Genomic DNA, 21,506 nt, shown 5'->3' with positions numbered 1-21,506 from the left:
ATTCAATTGTCACAATGACAACTAAATAAAACAGTGTCATTCATTTCAGCTTTGCGTCTGTGCTGTCATGCATCTCCCTCACTACCCCCCTGCTTGTTTTCTCACAGGTATCCGGGACTGTAGTAGTGTTGTGTGTGTATATTTTATTCAGTAAGACGCATGGTTGCAGTGCGCTCCAGGGTTCGCGCCAGCTATGTTCCCACATCATGTGATGTTGTTGAGCGCAGCAGCCACAGCGAGAGAGACACTGTGCGGTCCAGTGTGTGGAATAAAAAGGTATCCCCAAAGACATGTTCATCATCCTTCAAGCGGCTCAGGTTGTCACTCTTATAGTCACTTACAGGTGGACAAAATTAGGACTCTTTGAGGGGCTTGGCTTGTGTTTTTCTAAGTGTTCTCGATCTCTCCTGTAACTCTTGGCTAACAATGTGAGCTCATGCTAGCTCGATAGTATCAACACTGACCGAGGCTGAAGCTGGGGCGCAGCGCAGCAGCAGCAGCAGCAGCGGAGCCTCTGAGCCGACGATCATTTCCGACAGCCCCGTATGGATTTGACGTCGGCATACATTGTTGCTTGATGTTTCACAAAGGGCCGATCGCAGGTGATTTCGAAGATGGGGGATCCTTGTGACCTTAAGCACTTCGTAAAGTGAGTACCCAGTGAACCGCTGCCTTTCACTCAACGTTACGTTAATTGTGGTTTAGCCATCGGAGTACACACAAGTAAGACAAAACATTAGCTGGCATGCTAGCGAAGCCGGGTGCAGAGACTTGAGAGTACGGCTCCATTATGTCCTAAAACGGAAACGTAACGTTATATCTAACGCTTTCTGTTTATGTATTCAATTAGAAAAGTGACGAACTCTCCAATTAGTCAAGAACACCTTAATTACTATGACTTTACATATCAAATGTCGACAGGTGAAACACTAACGTTAGTTAACAACAGTATCGTTAGCCCTTCAGGCTGCTAGTTACAGTGCGAGAACTAGCTAACAGCTAGCGTTAGCTGCCGATGCTAGCAGAGTTCCTTGGCTAGCCGTCTTCGTGTATAGAAATAAATGCCTCGTCTGCGTACCAGATAAGCAAGTCAGGCGCCACACTTCGTATTTCCAAGCACAGCGTTGCCGGCTAGTCCACATTAACATTCATTTATAGATAGCACAACACGCTATCTTTAAAGATGGCCCGTGGCAGCTCTCTGTTAACGTTAGCCTACCCAAGTTAGCTTAGCTGGTTCTGATATTTTTTGTAAACCAGCATCGCAGTCAGATAGCTAAGTTATTGCCGCCTCGCCTGTCTGCTCACTACTTCACATGTTTGGTGTAGTACGACTAGTTGGGGAATTTTGCTAGCATATGTAGCTAAACTGAGGTTTGCAACACATCCTCTACTCGTTTTCACAGTGGGCACAACCATCCTTTTAAAGGCCATGTTTTGGCTGCATCCAGTCCTCCCGCTCAGGCCATGCTGTAGTTAGTTTCCTCATTTGCTTGGAACCAGTCACTGTTTGTTTTCATGAGAGCTTAGATGTTTTCTTTCACATTTATCCTCACACTTCCAGACACCCTTTGTTTTCCTGTAGGCCATTCGCTTGCGTTGTACATGTCTTATAATGAGATGTATGTTCTCCTCTCGCCCTGCATCCATGTTTTTCATCCATCTGCGACCATGATAGCACTATAAATAGACCACAGGTGAGAGCAATCTTTATTTTTGTTGCTGCTGTGATGCCAGCAGGAGAGATGAACTGTTCACCAAGTTGAGGAAAAAGGGACATGAACATGAAGACGTGCAGCTGGATTCTCCACCACATTGCAGAGACAGATAACAGGATTCACAGGAAGGGACGCCTGCAGAAGCCGTTAATACTACAACTGTTAAAAGCATGTGACACCACTACTTTCTGACAGGGTGTACATATAAACAACACTGTTTTCCACAAACACTTTTAAGTATGCAAAACAGTTTTTTTTTTTCCCACCCCGCATCTTCGCTATGTGATATCGAAATGATAAAAGTTCCTGACAGAGTAGCTACAAGCTGTTGTGGACAAAACAAGACTCCATTTATTGCAACCTTATTTTTCTTTTTGTCAGGTGTGGCGTCACTTTGGAGGGCTCATTTCTCTGATTCGGATTATTCTTGGCCAGCAGCCTCTTCAGGCCTTCTAATCCTAGACGAGTTTCTCAATGGACACTCTTCTCAAGTCAGAGATCAGGTATTAGACAGCACAAAACGCAGCTCACAGTGTGTGTCTTGCTTAGTATAGTTTGATACAAATTTTGGAAGTGATTTTTATGTGGTTGCCAAGTTATATTTTCTTTTGGATGCAGAGTGTGTAAACATTTTCACATCAAGGTCATCGTCAGCCTATTTATAGTTTAATTGACAATTAAAAATTCAAGACTCTCCTCTCTGCAAAAAGTCTTGGGCTCTTTTTTTTTAATAACTGATAACATGTTGTCTTTGTTATCTATTTATGTTGTCATTTGTGACTGGCCAGTGTATGGACAGGTTGTGTTTTGCAAAGTGAAGGTGCATGGTTTCAGTTGCATAAACAAACTGATCATCATAAATGGGAAAGAACATAGGGAGAGATAATGTCAGGTACCAGTTATTTATATGTCACCATATAGGAACAATTCATTCAGTTACGCTTGCAGTTTGTTTCTATTTATTAGCTTTAAACATGAAACGCTTGTCCATACAGATGGTATAACATTCCTGCATTTGGTGTAAAATATTCTTGTCTAGTCAAGTTGAAGTTCTTGGTCTAGGAGGTCCAGTCCATTAATCATGGTATTGCAAGCAGCTTGGTATAACCCTTTCTATATAACAGAATGTCACTGCAGAAGTGTCTCATTTTGAAGGTCACAGAGAAAAAGGAAAAAATGAAATCCAGCAGGATTAAATGACCCAATTGTTGCCCTGCACCCACATTGAGTGTATCCTAAGGAGAACACACACACACACACTTTAATAGGACAAAAGGGAGGAACAAAAGTCGTTACTCACTTTTTACATGTTTAATACCAACATCTCCGTGCTTCTCTTTTCTGATTTGTTGCATCAGCTGTTTTTTTGACTTTGCATCACCGGTTGCTAGTCTCAGCAATGTCGACGATCAAGCCATATAATCTGAGTCGGTTAGGTTATTAGCTAGTCGAGATATTTCCACCCTTGTTTAAGGGACCTTCACAGATCGTATAAATAAACTCCAGATTTTATTAACAGTTTGATTTTTGGGGTTTTGTTCTTGCTTGGCTCTACTTAAGATCTGCTTACTTAAGTTAATTGTAAGGAATAAGTTTGAATGAAATTGATTAAATAATCATTATCACAAAATCACAAAAATGTTAAACTCATATTCATCGTAATCATTATCCCGCCAACATAGATTTTTTTCTAGGGATGCTCCGATCAGGGTTTTTTGCCCCCGATACGAGTCCGAGTCCTTTGATTTTTGAGTATCTGCCGATACCGAGTCCCGATCCGATACTCTTATAATACATTTAAAAAATTAAAAAGATCGAAGAAAACTATCCATGTGTCCCTTATTTTTTATTATATTTTACCACCCCTCGATATCCCAAATATACATATCTGACAGTTTGCAACTGCATCGTTCTCGTCACTCACTTTAAAATACTTCCACACAGCAGACATGGTGCGCCACAACTCGCCACTCCGCTTCAAAACAAACTGGCGTGCTGGTCTTCTGCGCATGCGCATGTCGTAAACGGTGGTAGTAAATACTCATTTTATTTTTTTTATTTTGAATCACCAATAGCCCATATATCAACAATCTAATACAAATAATGACTAAATAAATATATATAAAACCGATCTCTGATCGGGTCGTAACGTCCGAGTCCCGATCGAGTCTTCAGTGGCGTGATCGGCCCCGATTTCCGAGTCACGTGATCGGATCGGTACAACCCTATTTTTTTCAGTGTTTTCTTTTAAAAGTGATGAAAACAAGAGAAAGATTCAAGTCTGCGACCTATAATCAAACTCACTAGTGATATCGCAAACTTACTGTAACACTTAAAATGTAAACATTCAGTCGCACCTGTCATACAGATTTTTTTTACTTTCACATGGCCTTTACTTTTTAAGCTGTACTGGGTTTGTTTGGTTTTTCAGTGGTGTCCATGGGGCTTTACCGTGTGAAAAAGGGCAGCACACCAGCTATAATGCACTCAGGTTAGCCTAACCTTTGCCATACTACTGTATGACAAGAATAGATTTCTGAATTAAATAGAATATGAATAGCTTAGACCTTGAACTTATGCCTTGCAAGCTAGTCTATTACTGGGGAGGCCATCTCATCAGACACATTTTATTGTTTACCAAAGGTTGTCTTTCTCTGCATGGTGCCTCTTACAATAAGAGACAGGTCACAGGGTTGAACAACCATCCTGTCCATCTTGTGTTTAGTTTGCATGCCCTTTTCATGTTTTCATGAGATGCATATGGGTGCCCCAGTTTTTTTCTACACCAAAGTCACGCTCCTGCTATTGCTGTTGAGCAAGGCACTGACTTGAGAGCTTGAGTTGGTTCATTAAAGAATGATAATCCAGCTTCAAAATGGTTGAAGAGGGGACATTTCTCCACTGGAGTCAACATCCAAACATCCAGCTTAGGTTAAATTTAATACAAGTTTTTAAGATATTCAGAATGTCTTCTGATGAGTTACTTTATTTTAAACTGAGCTGTAGAGGTTTCAATGTTTATTTTAAATAAATTATTACAGGAGTGAATATAGGCATGTTACATGCAGATATCTGTGAAAACCAGTGTCCATGTTAGTTGCTTTAGTCTTCAGAAATTATTTAAAAGAGAAAAATCAAAATGTTTTGTCATTTGGTCAACTTTGTTTTGTGTTGGTATTACATAAATATGCAAACCTTGAGTGCACTTCCTCTTTTGTTTTGCTGCCATGTCTCCTAGAAAAAAGCAGTGAAGCATTTACCTTCAAGTGAATGAAATAGACTTTTCAAGACAATTATATCATGCTGGATATTAATGTACTGTTTTTTTTAAAAGCAAAAAACACCATAATATTGATACATTTTGTTGGAAAATACAGATTTATTTTCACAACCTTACTAAAGTCCTGTTTAGATAAATAACACATTTTTATGTTTGTAAGTTACCATGACCACCCACTGTCTTCCTTCAGCTATTCTCATGGTTAGTCCTCCGTTAAAGGTTTCAGGAAATCCTGTAAATGTACAGTCAATTGGCAAATGAACAGCCCCAGGAGTACATCCTTTCATTGAACTGTCAATCAAGTCTATTACTCCCTCTCACTGTTTGTCACAGCACCAAGTTGAGCATGTAGCATAGAGACATAATATAATATGACTGGAATCTATCCTAGGAGTTATTTCCTTATTTACCTTAGCCATTCCCCTCATTTCCCGTCACTCTCCACTATTTGTAAATAACAAAAATTGTAAAGATGATGTGATTCAGATGAAATTCAAAAACTTGGAAACAAATCTCAAGCATGCTCTTTAATAGTATAACATCCTCTAGGACGGTTAGGGAAAACAGAGTTGCAGGGAGCTGGCAGTGGGAAGAATGCGCCTAACACTGTTGTAGATTGGGTCACAGATGCTTCATTATCATTAACACCGACATGTTCACATCCTGAAAATTCACCCTGAGAATTTTTATTTCTTGTACTGATGATCTTAAATATATTGCATGTAATGCTGCATGAACTGTGTACATTTATTTCTGTCTTTATTCTCTTTTTCTATGTTCCTGTGATGCTCTTATGTAACCACAGAGAGGAGGGAAGCGGTGCCTCGGTAAGTATCACCTTAACAAAGTCAAGAGTGTAAACATTTGCTTTTTGTTGCCATCCATGTTATTTGTGAGCATTTTACTAGCTGTTGTTATGAAACAACCCCTATGTCTATTTTCACACTTTTTAAGAAAACCCAGGTTAAAGCTTTATTTTTGGTCTCTTAATGTAGGTAAAGGTAGAGGGCCTTTCCAAGGCAGCCCTAATCAAGAGCCTGTCTCCCAGAGTCATGCTATCCAACCATCTCCTGCCTAAAGGTACCAAGATGAAGGTCAACCTTGAGGATCAGGGTCGTCAGAAAGTGTCCTTCAGCTTCGCACCGACCAAGAAGCCACTGCAGAGCCCATTCTTCATCCCCTCCAACCCCGACAAGTCTGTCGCTGAACCTCCCTCGCCCTTGTCACCGTCAACCCCAGACAAAGGAGGACATATTACAGATGGCAAAATTGAGCAAAAGCAGACACCCGTGCCAACAACAAAAGCAGAGGCACATCCTCAAACACCTGTCACCTCAGCTACTAAACAGAAAATGGACTTAGCAAAGATGCATTTCAAGAAGCAAATTCTCAGTGTCTCTGTGACTGAAGAGACACCAACATCTGCTGTGCCAGAGGAGCCACACTCCCCTGAATCGCAGGTTCTGCAGACATCAGCAAGTAAGTGTGTAACTGAATTCCCAACACCCCAGCCTCAGAATGCCGTCAGTGTAAGCCCCTCTGAGAACGCTCACAGCGAAGCCTCTGAAACAAGGGTAACCCCTAGCCTCAAGAAGCCTGCTGCTTCCTCAGGAAAGGATGGAGAGAGTTCCAGCAGCGCTGAGCAGGACAGTACGGTATACAAAAGGAAAACCAGGTCTCAATCTAATAGTGCTCCCCTTGGGTCAGAATCTGATGGGGATTCAGTCCAGATGTCTTCCAGTCGCAAATCAGTTGACTCCAAAAGTAAAACAAACACTGACATCAGAAGCAAAGAAGTAAAAAAGTCTTCCTCTGGTTCACATGTTGAGGAAAAGGAAAAAGGTTCCTCTAAGCGGTCAGAGAATCATGAAAGGTCTTCTAGTTACTCCAAAACGGACCGTGATTGTAGACACACATCATCACGGTCATCTCGATCAGACAAAGATCGCAGAAGGACCAGGTCTAGATCAAGGTCTAGATCAAGAGGGTCTCGAACAAGTTCATCTCACTCCAGATCAGAGAGGTCCCGAGGTGACAGAGGATCACGCTCCGAAAGATCTTACTATCATGAATCTGATCGGAGATCACACAGGAGTTCGCCACGCAGAGAAAGAAGACGTTCTCGTTCTCGCACTGACAGAACTCGGGACAGTTCTGACTCTGAGGACGACCACAGGAAGACAAGGACAAGGACAAGTGACTCTAGTAGATCGTCTGCTCATTCAAGCTTATATAAAGAGTCAAAATCATCTTCCTATTCAAAATCTGAGAAAGCCTCCTCCAAATCTGCGGATTCCCCCCACTCCTCAGAGTTGGATAAAAGAACACAATCATCAAAGTCTGAAAGGACTTCAAAGCGATTATCAGACTCTGATTCCCAGCGCAAGTGCTCTCCTGATCTGGACTCCAGTTACCGTAAATCTAGCTCCCATCACAAGTCAGAGACCAATAGCAAATCCTCTTCTTCCAGTACACATACCCACTCTCAGACAAACGAAAAACGCCCAAAAAGCAGCTCTAGTGACTCTGAGGCTGATCATAAAGGGAAATCACAGGCCTCTGACAAAAGCTCTGGCTCTGAGGAGAACTGTAAAAACTCTCAAAAGAAAACCAGTAGGTCGGACACAAAGCAGATGACCCCTCCTAAATCTTCTGTGAAAACCAGCGGACATGAAAGACAATCAAATGACATATTTCACAGCCCTGGCAAAGCACCACCATCTGCAAACACCACGGAATTTTGTTCTCAGAGTGAAAAAGAAAAACCCGATTCCCATCAAGGTAGAAACGAACATGGTAATCAGGCTTTTAAGGAGATGGTCTCGTACACTGATGAGAGTTTGCAAGAATCTTCATGCAAGAGAAAAGAAACAAATTCAGGTCTTGAAGCTGAGAATGAAAATGCCTCAGCTTTAACCTCAAGTGAAAGCCTAGAGCATGTAAATGCCACCCTGGAAAACTTGACCAATGAGAAGGATAGCCTTTCTTCTAATAACCGACCACATGTGAACTCAGATGCAGCTGTCTTAAATTCATGCAGTAGTAACGATAGTATAATGTGCAGCCCGGACAAGAAAGTTGTTGACTGCTCACCAGAGCCAACTTCCTTACTTGATACAACAGAGAAACCTGTTACATATGATGTCCAGCAGAACACTAAACCAGAGATTGTTGAGCCGAATGTGGTTTGGCCAGTCGACACGCAGTGCGGCACACTTGTGCCGCTCAAATCTGATCTATCATGTCTTGAATCTGAGAGTCAGCTAACACTTGAACAGCAAAATGTGGATGCTGTTAAAAAGAACTGCAGTTCTACCAGAAAGTCCAGGTGGGACATTGTTGGGCAGGACACCTCAGAGAGTGATAATTCACAAAGGACACTTTGTGCAGAGAGTAAACCTACTGTTAAAAAAGTGATCTCTGTCAAAAAAATTGAGTTTTCTATAGAAAATTGCCTACAAGACCCCGACATGAAAGATACTATTCAGCAGGAGGCTGAAACACATTCCAGACTGGTGAAGCAGATTGAGATCTCTAAGCAGGAAGTCGGCTCAGCCAGCACATCTATGACCGACAGACACAAAGACCAAAGTGAGCCTTTACGTGAAAGCACCAGCATTAACCATTGTGACTTAAAACTGAGTGTTTCTCAAAAAACAAACACAGACGAGCCTCTGCACATAAATGATACATCACAGGTCGACAAATCTGCAAAAATGCAGAGCTGGAATGGCGATGATCATGAAGAAAAATCCAAGGACAATGTTCATAAGAGCAAATTAAGTAAGAGAAGTGCACTAAATCAGGATGCATTCGGAGGTCAGAGTGAGGCTAGTGATAGTGACAACTCGGAGTATGACTCCGATTGTGGAGAGGCTATAAAACGACTGCACTCTGTGGTGGTGGTGCCAAAGAATTCTTCCCTAACAATGGATCCACGGGACACGGGAGCTTCGTCATGCACTCCAATTAATAGTTCTGAACTGCAGAATGCTAATTTAGCAGCTGGCGTTAATATCAGTGAAGTCCCAAAACAAAGGCAGGGGAGTTCTTCCACTCTGGAGACCAGTGGTCCATGTGGTGGTGTGAATGATTCATCAAGTATGTTGTGTCAGTCCCAGAGTAATATGATTGATAGCACCAGTCACTCGGAGAGCTCCAGCTCCATCAGTGCCCAGCCTTACATGGCTGGTCATATCAGTGCCCATGGAAGTGCCACAGATCCCGCCCACAGCCTTGATAATTCCAGACAGTGTGAGCAAGGGCAGAAGCAGCATAGTGTAAACAGCAGAGGTGAAAGGATATTTTCTCATTACCAACATGGGGATTTCTCCGGTGCTGACAATATCAATGACAAGAATGTTTTCAGCCTGGGTTGGGATTTTTCACAAGCAGAACTGCCCAGTAGTACATACCAGCAGCCTGATAGCAGTCATGGGCCACAGTTACTGAACACTAAACTGACAGGAACCTCTCCCCAGGAACAGGAGCACATGCAGGGTAGTGCCTCCTGGAACCACCAATCCCCTAACATGCAGACTAGCAGAAAAACCTACCTCCATGTGCATGAGCATTATCAGGATCCTGCAGGTGAAATCCATCCTGACTCCCTAACCAATGACCATGAGGACTACAGTGGGGATAAATCATCTAATCTCAGTAAAACAGCTGTTGAATGCATCGGACCTATCACTCCTGGGTCATCAAGCTTTGTACAAGGTTATGAAATAAGCAGCAACAGCAGAGGCTCCGTTGTGCCCGACCCCCCTAAAGAAGACCATTTTAGACCCCACAGAGGCCGGGGCCCTCCAAAGAAAAGGCGTCCGGAGATTGAGTCAGATTCCGACAATGAGGCAGAAGCCGGGCCTGCAGGCAAGAGAGAGCGACAAGCAGATCCCGATGTCCCTAAAGAAAGTCATGTCAAAGCTGAGGTGCACCGTCCATCACTCACACTGCAAGACTTCCACGACTCCAATAAATGGAAAGAGTTCTCCAAGGCTAAGAAGATGCCCCCATACTTTGACTTGATTGAGGAGAACCTCTATCTGACCGAGAGGTAAGGTGTTGTCGAGCCGGATTACCAAAACTAAATATTTAGATTGTACAAAGATTGATCTTAAACGGTTTTCAATTGTTTTGTGTTTTTTTTGTTTTTCAGAAAGAAGAGTAAATCTCACCGAGATATCAAGAGAATGCAATGCGAGTGCCCAGTGCTGCCCAGAGAGGAGCGGTCAAGGGGAGTGTTAGCATGCGGGGAAGACTGTTTAAACCGGCTGCTGATGATTGAGTGGTAAGTTGATTAATACGGATATAGCTGTGACAACGTTTAAGAAATCAACATTTTGAAATTACACATTTTTCTTAGGAAAACCCAGGAATATAAAAAAAACTTTTTGAATTTTTCCTTTCAGCTCTTCACGGTGCCTGAATGGAGTCTACTGCTCCAATCGACGCTTTCAGATGAAACAACATGCAGACTTTGATGTTATCCTCACAGAAGACAAGGGCTGGGGGCTACGGGCAGCTAAAGACTTGGCTTCGTAAGCCTCTTAAAAGCTTTCAATACAACACTTTCAGATGTTTTTCTAGCATTTAACATTCAAAGATTTGCAAAGTTAGTAGTTGTTGTTGTGGTGCATGCTACCTCCTCTACTGGATTGCATTAGGCTGCATAGTAAAGGTGTCCATTTGTTGTTGTTTTTGAAAAAGTAATTCCATTCCAAAACAAAATATGTGCCATTTGTGGCAATTAATTATTGTTCTTAAATATTAAGTTTGGAAAAAGAGACAGGATGATTGTCAATGTTTCTTTTTATTGCAATCTCAGAAACACCTTTGTACTGGAGTACTGCGGGGAGGTATTGGACCACAAAGAGTTCAAAACAAGGGTGAAAGAATATGCTCGCAATAAGAACATCCACTACTACTTCATGTCTCTAAAGAATAATGAGGTAAGTGATAATATGACACATCGCAATTAATGTTAATATTTAATCATCTGGTTTAACGATTCAGATAAAGTAGCAGAATTACACTGCATTATGTCTCCCCAGATCATTGATGCAACGCTGAAGGGTAATTGCTCTCGGTTTATGAACCATAGCTGCGAGCCCAACTGTGAGACCCAGAAGGTAAAGTGGCTATAGAAAGCACTCTACTGAAACTCTTTCAGATTTACTTACTGAAAGCTGACTTACCTGATGATGATTTTTATCCAAATCTAGTGGACTGTAAATGGCCAGCTTAGAGTTGGGTTCTTCACCACCAAGGCTGTCACTGCAGGAACAGAACTGACCTTTGATTACCAGTTCCAGAGATACGGGTACTGTTTCTCAAGTTATTTTTTTCCCACACTTGTATTTTTGTGGTGTTTATGCTTTTGTTGCATGTCATTCCAAAGTAAGATGGATGATTTTTGAGTCTCATTCTCAGTTTGTCAAAAACTGACGTAACCCAACTGATGGTTTACCCTTGGTGATTTCACCTTTGTTTGATCTTTTTCTACAGCAAAGAAGCACAGAAGTGCTTCTGTGGAGCACCCAGCTGCAGAGGCTTCTTGGGTGGGGAGAACAGAGTTAGTGTTCGGGCAGCTGGAGGGAAGATGAAGAAAGACCGCAGTCGAAAGAGTGCTCTCACCACGGTCAGTTACTTCAGTCATATTTAAAAGTGTGCCTTTATATTGTTTTTACACCTGGCTGGCAGTAATGTTGATGTGGTTACACTTCTACAAGAGGGCCAGAACCACAATAACTTAATGGATCAGCTTAAATTCGCAAGCTACAACCATTGTTTGTTTTTTTTTGCCATAGTGATGTCAGCTCTGGATTATATGCATCAGGCTAAAATGTCTCTGTGCCAATATCTCCAAAACAGATGTGTTATATTTGATGATGAAATCCTTTTGTCCTTCTTCAGGTTGATGAGGAGCTGGAGGCGTTACTGGAGAATGGAGAAGGCCTGTATGATGAGAAACAGGTGGTGTCTCTCTGCAGACTGATGGTCCGAGTGGAAACCATGGAGCAAAAACTCATCTGCCTCAAACTCATACAAGTATGACCTGAGCGGTTGATGCCTTGTTTATGTACTTGACATTTGCGCATTATCATTTGCAATATGTAACATGATATTTTTGTGTTGCCCAGGATACTCAAAATCCATCCTGCCTGAAGCAGTTCCTAGACCATCATGGATTGTCTTTGCTGTGGATCTTCATGGTGGAGCTTTCTGAAGCTAAAGGCAACAGTGCCAATAACACCAAACTGCAGTTAGAGGTGACTTATGTTACTGACTTTGCCTTAAAACATTCATAACATTCAATTGAATTAACTGGAGCCTGCAGTCATATACACTGCCATTTGCTATTTGATCACTGATGATCTATTATTCTGTTTACAGATTATGAAGACCTTAGCTGTGCTGCCTATCTCTACTAAAAACATGTTGGAGGAGAGCAGAGTGCTAACCTTCATTCAGCGATGGGCCCAGACAAAACTTCTCCCTCAGCCTGCTGAGATGGATGGCTACTCCAGTGAGAACACCTCTCGTGCTCAAACACCCCTCAACACTCCTGATGGTTCCTCCACCAAAATGGGACCAGAATTGGATGGTGACACATCCAAACCTGCTGTGTACCGCCGCCTTAAGATCATCAGTGAAAACAGTCTGGACAGTGCACTCTCTGACGCTAGCAAAGCATCAGATGGGAAAGAGGAAGAGGAGGAGGACGATGATGATGAAGAAGAGGAATCCTCACAAGCCGGACTTCCTGATGGCAAACCGTTGAAGGCAGACCCAGTGTCTGAAGAAGCAGATCCAACGAAAGTAACAACGGAAGAGTCGGTGAAGGAGGAGAAACAGGAAGAGATTGAGATGAATTCAAGCAGTCAACTCCAGCCTCAAACTGAGGAGGTAAAAGAAGAAACAGAACCGAAATTGGAGCAGGATATCGAGATGCAAGAGGACACCAGTGAGGGTCAGACAGATGAACCTGAGGGGCCAAAAGAGTCCAGTGAAGAACAGGAGAGTGGGGAGGAGCAGAGCAGTCAGGCAGCGACAGAAACGGCTGAACTTGAAGGAAACCAGCCTACTGTGAATGTTCTTGAGGCAGAGAGTCAGTCCATCCAAACAGATGATGCTGATCTTTCATCTGAGCAGCCTTCAGAGAATATGGAAGTCCAGGCAGAGACACAAGAGGCTGAGAAACCTCCTGTCAGTGAGGCTCAGCCTGGTGAATCTACTGCTGATGATGCCCCAAGCTCTGAGACCCCAGAGGCCAGTATGCCCTCTGAGGTCATAGCGACCCCTGTGGACCCATCAGTGATAGGAACTCCATCTCAGGATGAAGAGGAAGGTGTCTCAGATGTGGAGAGTGAGAGGAGTCAGGAGCCCCAACTCAGTGCTGTGGATATAAGTGGCATGGCCGCCAGGCTTCTGGAAAGTTGGAAGGATCTGAAGGTAAGCTCAAAGAGAGTCATTTTTAAAGGCATATGCATAAAAACTGTCAAGTCATGTCCTGTTTCTGTTTGTAATCTGTTTGCATGCTGTTGTTTTCCGAGGTTGGAAGTCAAAGTTGTGTTTGTCCTTTTAGGAGGTGTACAGAATACCAAAGAAGAGTCAGGTGGAAAAGGAAGCCAATGGTAAGTTTAGTCCAATACTGATTATTAGCAGAGAATTTTCCTGTATGATTTTGGCTAATAAGATTTTCTCATAGATCGCAGCCGAGATCGAGACACAGCCTTGACGCCACGCACCCCCTCTGGTAGCCGAGAACGTGAAAGGGAGCGAGAAAAAGAGAGGGAACGCGACAGAGACAGAGATTATGACAGAGACAGGGATCGAGACAGGGATCGAGACTGGGACAGGGACAGAGACAGAGACAGGGATAGAGACAGAGACAGAGATAGAGAAAGAGAGAGAGAGAGAGACCGTGACCGAGACCGGGACCGGGACCGAGTCTCTGACAAAACTCCACGCAGCACAGAGAGACGGAGGAGACGCTCCTCTTCGCCACCCTCATCCTACGAGAGGAGCACACGACGCACCGAGGAACGGTAAGCAAAGTCTTGCGATTGGAGCATCATTATGGAGTATCCTCCAAGCACAGTGTAATCTATGTCTATGTCTTGTTTTCTGGCTTTTCAAGGTTTGACTCATCTAACACCAACAAGACTCCAAGGGGAGGTGGCACCAAGGAGCGCAACAAGCTGTCCACAGAGGAGCGGAGAAAGCTGTTTGAGCAGGAGGTCGCTCAGCGGGAAGCCCAGAAACAACAACAGCTTCAACAGCAGCAGCAGCAGCAGCTTCAAACTATGGCTTATGACCCTGCTCTGGCTTATGCCTCCAGCCCTGGCTTCATCACCTACCCTCCTGGATATCCCATCCAGACCTTTGTGGATCCCTCCAACCCCAATGCTGGCAAGGTACTGCTACCCACCCCTTCGGTTGAGCCCACCCTGGCCTATGAACAGACTCCTCCCCAGCGTCTTATCTCAGACATGGGACTGACCTCTCCATCCTCCACTTCTCAGGCCACTCCAGTCTCTAATCTCTCTCAGCACATCACCACCACCAACCTCACCACTGGCAACCCTCAGCAGTATGCGCAGCCAACCGTAGCCACCCAGGATGCAGGAGTAGCTGTCCTCTCTGTGCCGGCCCAAACCGCCCCTCAGGTACAGGGCCAGCAGAGCTACACCACTCTCTGGGATCCCACTACTCAGCAGGCAGTGACTGTGCAGACGCAGCCTGCACAGCAGTACGCCACAGCCCCAGCACAGGCTCAGACACAGACGGCTATCTATTACCAGGGCCAGCCATGCCAAACCATCTACAGCATCCCCACCGCCTACCCTCAGGCCAACACTCCAGTTATACAGGTAGGATGCTATTGCCTTGCTTTTGATATCCTCTGGTGATGTTATTGTGCTTAGATTTTCTAATTGCTCTCTAGAAATTAAATTAATACATTTTTGCCATTAAAGTGGAATAACCTTTGATGTTAAAGGGCCAGGTTACCCCAAAATTTTAAAAAAGGAAACTGTGTCTACTCACAGATAAGAGGCTTGTGCTCAAGATAGCAGGGGATGTTAATTAATTGATTAATGGCGTCCTCCTAGGCTGAGCCGTAATATTAACTAGCCTCTCATCCTTCTACGTAGTGATATGGTTGGCGGGTATTTGCTAGAAGGAAAATAGCCTCTACATGAAACTGATCACATTAAGGTCCGTAGATTATCTTGAGTAACCAGGTCATGATTTATTGTCAGACATTGATCTTGAGTTTTTTAAATGTAGTTTTTTGCACTTTGAGCACCACAAGTGGAGTGCCGTCTAGTTTCACTATACATGAGAGAAGGCAGACATCTCTGAGGCCGATAACTTAAAAACTTGGCAACTCGCAGGAAGACAATCTAGATGGATAAAAAGCACTACAAATAAGTACGACACAACAATGACTACAAATGTTTTATCCATAATGTGTATTAACTCATTATTGAACACTACGACATTATACAGCACATACTAAAAGAGTGGTAATCCATTTCTGACATCTGGAGTAAATGTCTGATCTGATTGTACTCTGTGTGTCTGAAGGCATACACTGAACCCTCAGCCAGCTACCTGCATGGCCAGCCAGTGTATCCTGGTCATCAGCAGGGAGTGGTGGTGCAGCAGGGAGGCACAGTCACTACCATTGTCACATCTCAAACTGTCCAACAGGTAATGCATGCACAATTACTTTAGTTCCTAAACCATGTGGAGTAAAGAGACGACTGCACATAATCCCCGGAAAATAAATAACAGTGCTTAAAGCTTTTCATAAAATGATGTCTTAAATTGAAATAGGATGATTGGGCAAGACAAAACACATTGACAGATAAGTTATGTCTAAAAAGAGGATTAGGATTAATTTAATATTTGCATACCTGCCAACACTCGGGAGTCACCCTTTCTCCTGCTGTGCTCTGAATTGGTAATTTCTCCCTCATGAATCTAATCAAATGGGGGTTATGCCCTGTCGTACCTGGCAACCCATCCCAGAGGCAGAGGTGAGCGTGCACATACGACCCTGCCTGGCACGAGTCACTTATCCCTGCACTCGCTTAAGCCCTCGTACCGCTCCGTTTGCTGCTTAACGTGGATGAAACAGGTCCCAAGAAGAAGATAAACACTTTCACTCCACTTGTTTTTGCTTGTGCCCCAGAAAATCGCCCTCCTTTTTACAGGTATGCATTTGTAATCATGTCACTGGCAGGAGTTATATTCTTGAACAGCATTCATTGTCGTCAACAGTTTATTGGGCAGTTTGAGTCTCCACTTTATAGGATCTTTGAGACTCTAAGAAATCTTAATTATGCTATTACTCTTTGTGATTATGAGATAACCCTCTGTCTCAGTGTGGCCACAAGGGGGTAGTATACATCTAAATGATGCAACTCTTGAGAGCTGCAGTTATGTGGGTCCAAGATCTGTCTCACATCATGATGAAGTGCCTTTTAAGATGTGACTAATGTTAGCACAAATAAAGGAAATGACTCCATGGGCTCCATTTGTAAATGAGACTCTAAATGTAATCATGTATGACTTATAACTGCAGTTGCCATCAAAATGTAGCTTAAGTGAATCAGAAAATTCTTTCCCCACGCCAGGAAATGCAAGGTACTTTAAAGTGAAGCCTCATGATTTACAACTTCCACTTACTTTCTATTTAATCTCCTCTTCAGGAAATGATTGTACCCAACAATGTGATAGACCTGCCTCCTCCCTCTCCCCCCAAACCCAAAACTATTGTCCTACCTCCCAACTGGAAAGTGGCCCGGGACCCTGAAGGCAAGATCTACTACTACCATATTGCCACAAGGTTGGTACTGCTGTGTGTTATGATTCTTCACTTACACTAACAGCAATAAATGATAAGTTGAACCATGAGACACAGTTTTAGCGTCTTCTACTGCTCAGGTGCAAATTCTATCACTCTGTTGAGATGGCATTTAACCTGTCAAAAAGGTATGCTGACCATTGTATCTTGAACAAAAAGTAGTGCCAGTTGCCTTTTTCAAATAACGACATCACTTCTAAATCTGGACACTGGGAAAATTCTTTCTCCAAATTCATGTGAACTGTGTGTGTATGTGCATCTACAAACCCCCTGCATGTATCTGACATTGCTTCCGTCTTTGCATTAGGCAAACACAGTGGGATCCTCCAACCTGGGAAGGAAGTAGTGACAACACTAGTGTGGACCATGAATCAGAGATGGACCTGGGAACACCCACCTATGATGAGAATCCTTCCAAGGTGAGATTTTTAGCAGCGACCATTTTCAAAGTGTGTTATGTAGTTGTGCGTTAGAGTTGTGGTTTTTTTTGGAGGTTTCTTAATTTGACAATGAGGAAGTGTCCTCTTCATTTTTTCATTTGGTTCCCAGAAAGTTTGTGCTTGGATGCAAAGCGTGATTACAGTGTTTGTTCCTTGAGGTAATTGAAGATGCTGCACGAGTGATTGCTTTCAGCTGTGTCTCAAGAGAAGAAAAAAAAAGCTCAGCAAGACACCACATTCATTGAGTCTTGTGACTCCTCCCCGTAAAATGGCTTCATCAGAATCTACACGGACGCAAAGATATGGAGAGACAATCCACTCAGCCCACCCCCTGCTCAGCTGTCTGTCCCTTAGCCTCAAGGCCATGAGGGGAGGGGTGGCTCCGCTCATCTCTTCTTCCTCTGCCTCGTTTGTTTTCCCTCTTCATTTTTATCCCGACTTTGAGGATAATAGGAACCATCTGGTTGACCCGGCATTCATTTATTTGCGGTTTCTTGTATTATAGCCCAACTACGCCAGTGTCCCTTTTGTCTCTTTTTAAAAATATATATCGCAGTTGAAAAAAGGTGGAGAGATCTAAGTTTTTCATGCAGCTTTTCCCGCCAAGAACAGCGACAGGGTCATGGACCATTTCCCAGTATGTGTTTAGACAGTGGTGGTGTCCACATCCAGCGCTTGAAACAACGGCACATGCTCTGCACTTGTAAAGAGTCCAATTTCACCGTCTCTGGATTCCATGCCCTGGCACTACGTGTGTGTGTGTGTGTGTGTGAATCCTTTGTGCTCGCTTTTGATGCTCACCAGTTTGTTGTGGGTATAGGCAGTCAGCTGCTGCCTGCTTGCCTTTGTTGTTGAAGGCCGAGGCCGAACAGGCAGCATCCTGGCAGGATATCCCTGCTTTGTGTCAAGTAGCTAGTGAGCAGGTGCTGTTTGATGCCCCACTGACATTGATAGCTACTGTTTTGCAGGCAGTTGCCATGTTTGATTGAACTGAAGCACAGGTGGGTCTCACTTTAGATTTAAGGTAGATATTTTTCTCTCCGCTTGACTTTAAAAGTTACACATGGACGACCTGTCTTCTATTACAGCTGAGAAAAAGTCTGACAAGCAGATGAAAGAAGTAGAATTGGAAGGAAGTCAGTCCGTGACAAGTTCTACTTGAAAAGCCAAGTGTTTCATGTGAAACTAATTGTATTTGTTTGCAAACATGCATTTTAATGGTACCATCCATCTCTTTTATGACGTTAAAGTTCTCCACAAAGACCGCTGAAGCTGACACTTCCAGTGAATTGGCTAAAAAGAGTAAAGAGACGTTTCGCAAAGAGGTGAGTCAGAGTCTCTCTAAACACTGTTGCATGCTTCAATTTGCCGTCATCTATGTGCAGTTAGCTATTCCTCCAAATTTGGGTTTGTTTTAACTTATTCTACAAAAATATTCTAACAAGTCTTTGTCTGTGTGTATTACTCAGATGTCCCAGTTCATAGTGCAATGTCTAAATCCTTACCGGAAGCCAGACTGCAAACTTGGACGCATCAGCAACACAGAAGACTTCAAACACCTGGCTAGAAAGGTAAGATTAAACAAAGAAGATGTTTGACACGAGCAGTTAGAACTTCCATTAATGCTGAGAAGCTTTAAACCTTTCCTTGGCCTCGGTGTGGTCAGAGCACAAAGAAAGCATTGGTCAGCTTTTCACTTGAAAGGAAACGTTTTCAAAGTTTCCCTCAAACCAGAGCTAAATAGTTGAGCTCCCACGATTTCTCGAGCCAAATGTTTTTGTATTGTGCCTCTGGACGAGACTAAGAACACATTGTACATGTAAACTATTATCTCCCTCCCTTTTGTTTTACTCATTCCTTTCCAAAAGCTCTTTTCAACCAGCGTTTCTTCAAAGGGCAGCATTCTGTTTTTCCATGTTTCCTGGTAGGTCCATGGATTGTATATATAGGGAGTGGTTTGCACTCAGCGCAACTTGGACATACCAGGACTCTGAGGACATGGGCACAATAAGCAGAAAGACGAGTCTGGCTTCACTCATTTAGAGATTGCGTTTTATTGTCTAAAATTATAAAGCGCAAAGTCACTAAAAGAGAATTAACCATCCAACCACTTGACCACAGCTTAGGTATACATTGTAATTATATAATTTACTGTCGTGTGGTGACAAGAAATAAGTCTAACTCTTTTCTCATCTCTTTCTAGCTAACTCACGGAGTCATGAATAAGGAGTTGAAAGCTTGCACCAATCCCGAGGACCTCGAGTGTAACGAGAACGTGAAGCACAAGACAAAGGAGTACATCAAGAAGTACATGCAGAGGTTTGGCTCCGTGTACAGGCCCAAGGAGGACACAGAGGTGTACTAGCCTCAGAGGCCACACTGTGCGCTGACACAGGAGAAGCACAGATCTGCCTTTCCATTCACTCCTTCATGTACGTACTGGCCAGCCTGAACCGTGAAGTAGTTTATGACGCGTATTTATGACTAAAAATTGCACTGCTGCCCAAGAAGCTCTTCAGGCCCCAGGGATCGCTGAGGAGCCCCGTTCTAGTGACTGTCGGAGACTCGAGTGTCGCTGAACGACCCGAAACTCCAGGTGCAAGTGGGTGCAGTGTTCACGATGGATGACACTGAGGGGTGCTACAGAGACTAATGTTTTCACTGACTGTTTGATTTTAAGCATTTTTGTTTTGTTTTTTTTCCATTTGTTGCTCTTAAATGTTCCCGAGATGATCACCTCAATTCCACTTTTTAAACTCTTCTAGCCCTGAATGAGGATTACTCTACGGAATCAACTTTTGGTATCATGTTTATCAAAGTTTGTTTGTTACTTTCCTCTGTTAAAAATGGATCAATGACTAAACGACTAAACAGTCCTTTTTTCTCCCACACTTCCTTTTTCTTGTGCACGCTTCAACCCCCCACCCCCCCTGCCACTGACTCTGTATCTGGTGCTGCTTTTAACTGAGCTGTGGAGGTCCAAGCTTCCACTCCTCAAACCCTGCCTTCTTAACCACAAGACTTTGGAGCCTCTGTTGTTTTATGAATGCATGAAGTAGGCTGAGGTCAGCGTGGCATCCTTATGGAAATTCCTACATTTTCCATGTCTCCTTCAAGTAATGTGCCCTCACCGGATGAGCTTTTTACTCACAATACACTTAGGGATCAGCCTATAACCAGCAGGTTGGCCATGGGGTTAGTGATCAATATTTCCGTGTCTTTTATCAATTTATGTATAATAACCGGGAGCAGGGTTTGAATGCTATGTTTGATGTGCTGTTTAGATGTGTATCAATTTTTCTTCATTTCCTGTCCAGCAATTTCTCCTGCCCTGTTTCTTCGTCTAACCGGAGTAATGCTGAAAATGAAGGTTGTAGCATTGCAGTTTTAACCGTTTCTAAACATCTTGTGTGTTCTGGTTCTTTTTATCATAAATATGTCCTAGTGAGACGTTCGAGACACTTCGGTTGGCCTTGTTCCACAAACTGTTGCTCATTCATTTCCAAGATTTTTACAGTCGTCATGGTAGGTTCATTAGCATAGTTTGTTGAAGCCTATTAAATTGCATTAAACAAAGTTCCACATATGTACATTGCTTTATATGTGAATATATTGAATAATAGTTTTGGGAATGTTTAAATAAACAGACACTTTGTAAAAGGACTATCATTTCACGTTTGAAAGTGTAAATAATGTGTAAAATTACCAAAGCTGTATGCAGGAGAGTAGGGTCGGGGAGCACAGTGAGCCCACCCATCCTCACCAGCTCAGCTCTCCTGATGCAGTTCCCACATCAGTCTGTCAAACTTAGGACCCCGCTGACTCACAACTCTCTATTTTATTTCAGTGGCCGGGGAGATTTTCATGCGTTTTCTTTCTTCTTTTTTTTTTGATTGTTTTTTATTTTTTTATGTACAAAGTAAGTTCCACCCTACTCTACTGTAAGTATTGTGTAAGCACATTGTCATACCGAGTGTACAAACATTTTAAAAGATAATAAACTTTTTTGTAAAATTATATACTGCTGTGCAATTGAATTGGGCTCACTTGGGTGTCAGTTAAACAGACTCGAACAGATCCAAGCAAATGTGAGTGACCTCCGTTACATGATTAACTGCTGAGTGCACACCCAATCCCATTTTAGATTGGCTCCCTCCCTTAATAAGTGGTGCACATGGCATGAATGCCAC

The 21,506-nt window shown here is 43.1% G+C and overlaps 1 protein-coding gene across 4 annotated transcripts; it reads left to right on the top strand.

The window, feature by feature from the left end:
• Nucleotides 1-301: 301 nt before the first annotated feature.
• setd2 (SET domain containing 2, histone lysine methyltransferase) lies at nucleotides 302-21,333 on the top strand. Of its 4 annotated transcripts, none has more exons than XM_073484960.1 (22): nucleotides 302-649; nucleotides 5,804-5,825; nucleotides 5,994-10,054; nucleotides 10,157-10,288; nucleotides 10,410-10,538; nucleotides 10,826-10,949; nucleotides 11,052-11,129; nucleotides 11,223-11,320; nucleotides 11,506-11,638; nucleotides 11,914-12,048; nucleotides 12,141-12,269; nucleotides 12,394-13,452; nucleotides 13,586-13,634; nucleotides 13,709-14,048; nucleotides 14,141-14,417; nucleotides 14,526-14,873; nucleotides 15,592-15,717; nucleotides 16,722-16,858; nucleotides 17,184-17,295; nucleotides 18,567-18,641; nucleotides 18,786-18,887; nucleotides 19,520-21,333. In XM_073484960.1, exons 1-22 carry the CDS (start codon nucleotides 615-617, stop codon nucleotides 19,679-19,681), a joined length of 7,863 nt encoding a protein of 2,620 aa, XP_073341061.1. In that variant the 5' UTR covers nucleotides 302-614; the 3' UTR covers nucleotides 19,682-21,333. The 4 variants fall into 4 exon arrangements, with proteins under 4 accessions (XP_073341061.1, XP_073341059.1, XP_073341057.1 ...); XM_073484958.1 differs by adding an exon at nucleotides 2,100-2,221 and having other exon boundaries at nucleotides 14,141-14,873; XM_073484956.1 differs by having other exon boundaries at nucleotides 14,141-14,873.
• The last annotated feature ends 173 nt before the right edge of the window (nucleotides 21,334-21,506 follow it).

This window comes from Pagrus major, chromosome 17 (assembly GCF_040436345.1).
Source record: "Pagrus major chromosome 17, Pma_NU_1.0".
NCBI lineage: Eukaryota > Metazoa > Chordata > Actinopteri > Spariformes > Sparidae > Pagrus > Pagrus major.
The sequence above is the reverse complement of the archived record's forward strand: the minus strand, read 5'-3'. Positions and strand labels throughout refer to the sequence as shown.

Coding starts and splice junctions, on each gene's coding strand:
- setd2 (XM_073484956.1), top strand. CDS start 615: ATGGGGGATCCTTGTGACCTTAAGCACTTCGTAAA. Junction 11,130..11,222: donor CCAACTGTGAGACCCAGAAG/GTAAAGTGGCTA, acceptor ATCCAAATCTAG/TGGACTGTAAATGGCCAGCT. Junction 13,635..13,708: donor GGTGGAAAAGGAAGCCAATG/GTAAGTTTAGTC, acceptor ATTTTCTCATAG/ATCGCAGCCGAGATCGAGAC.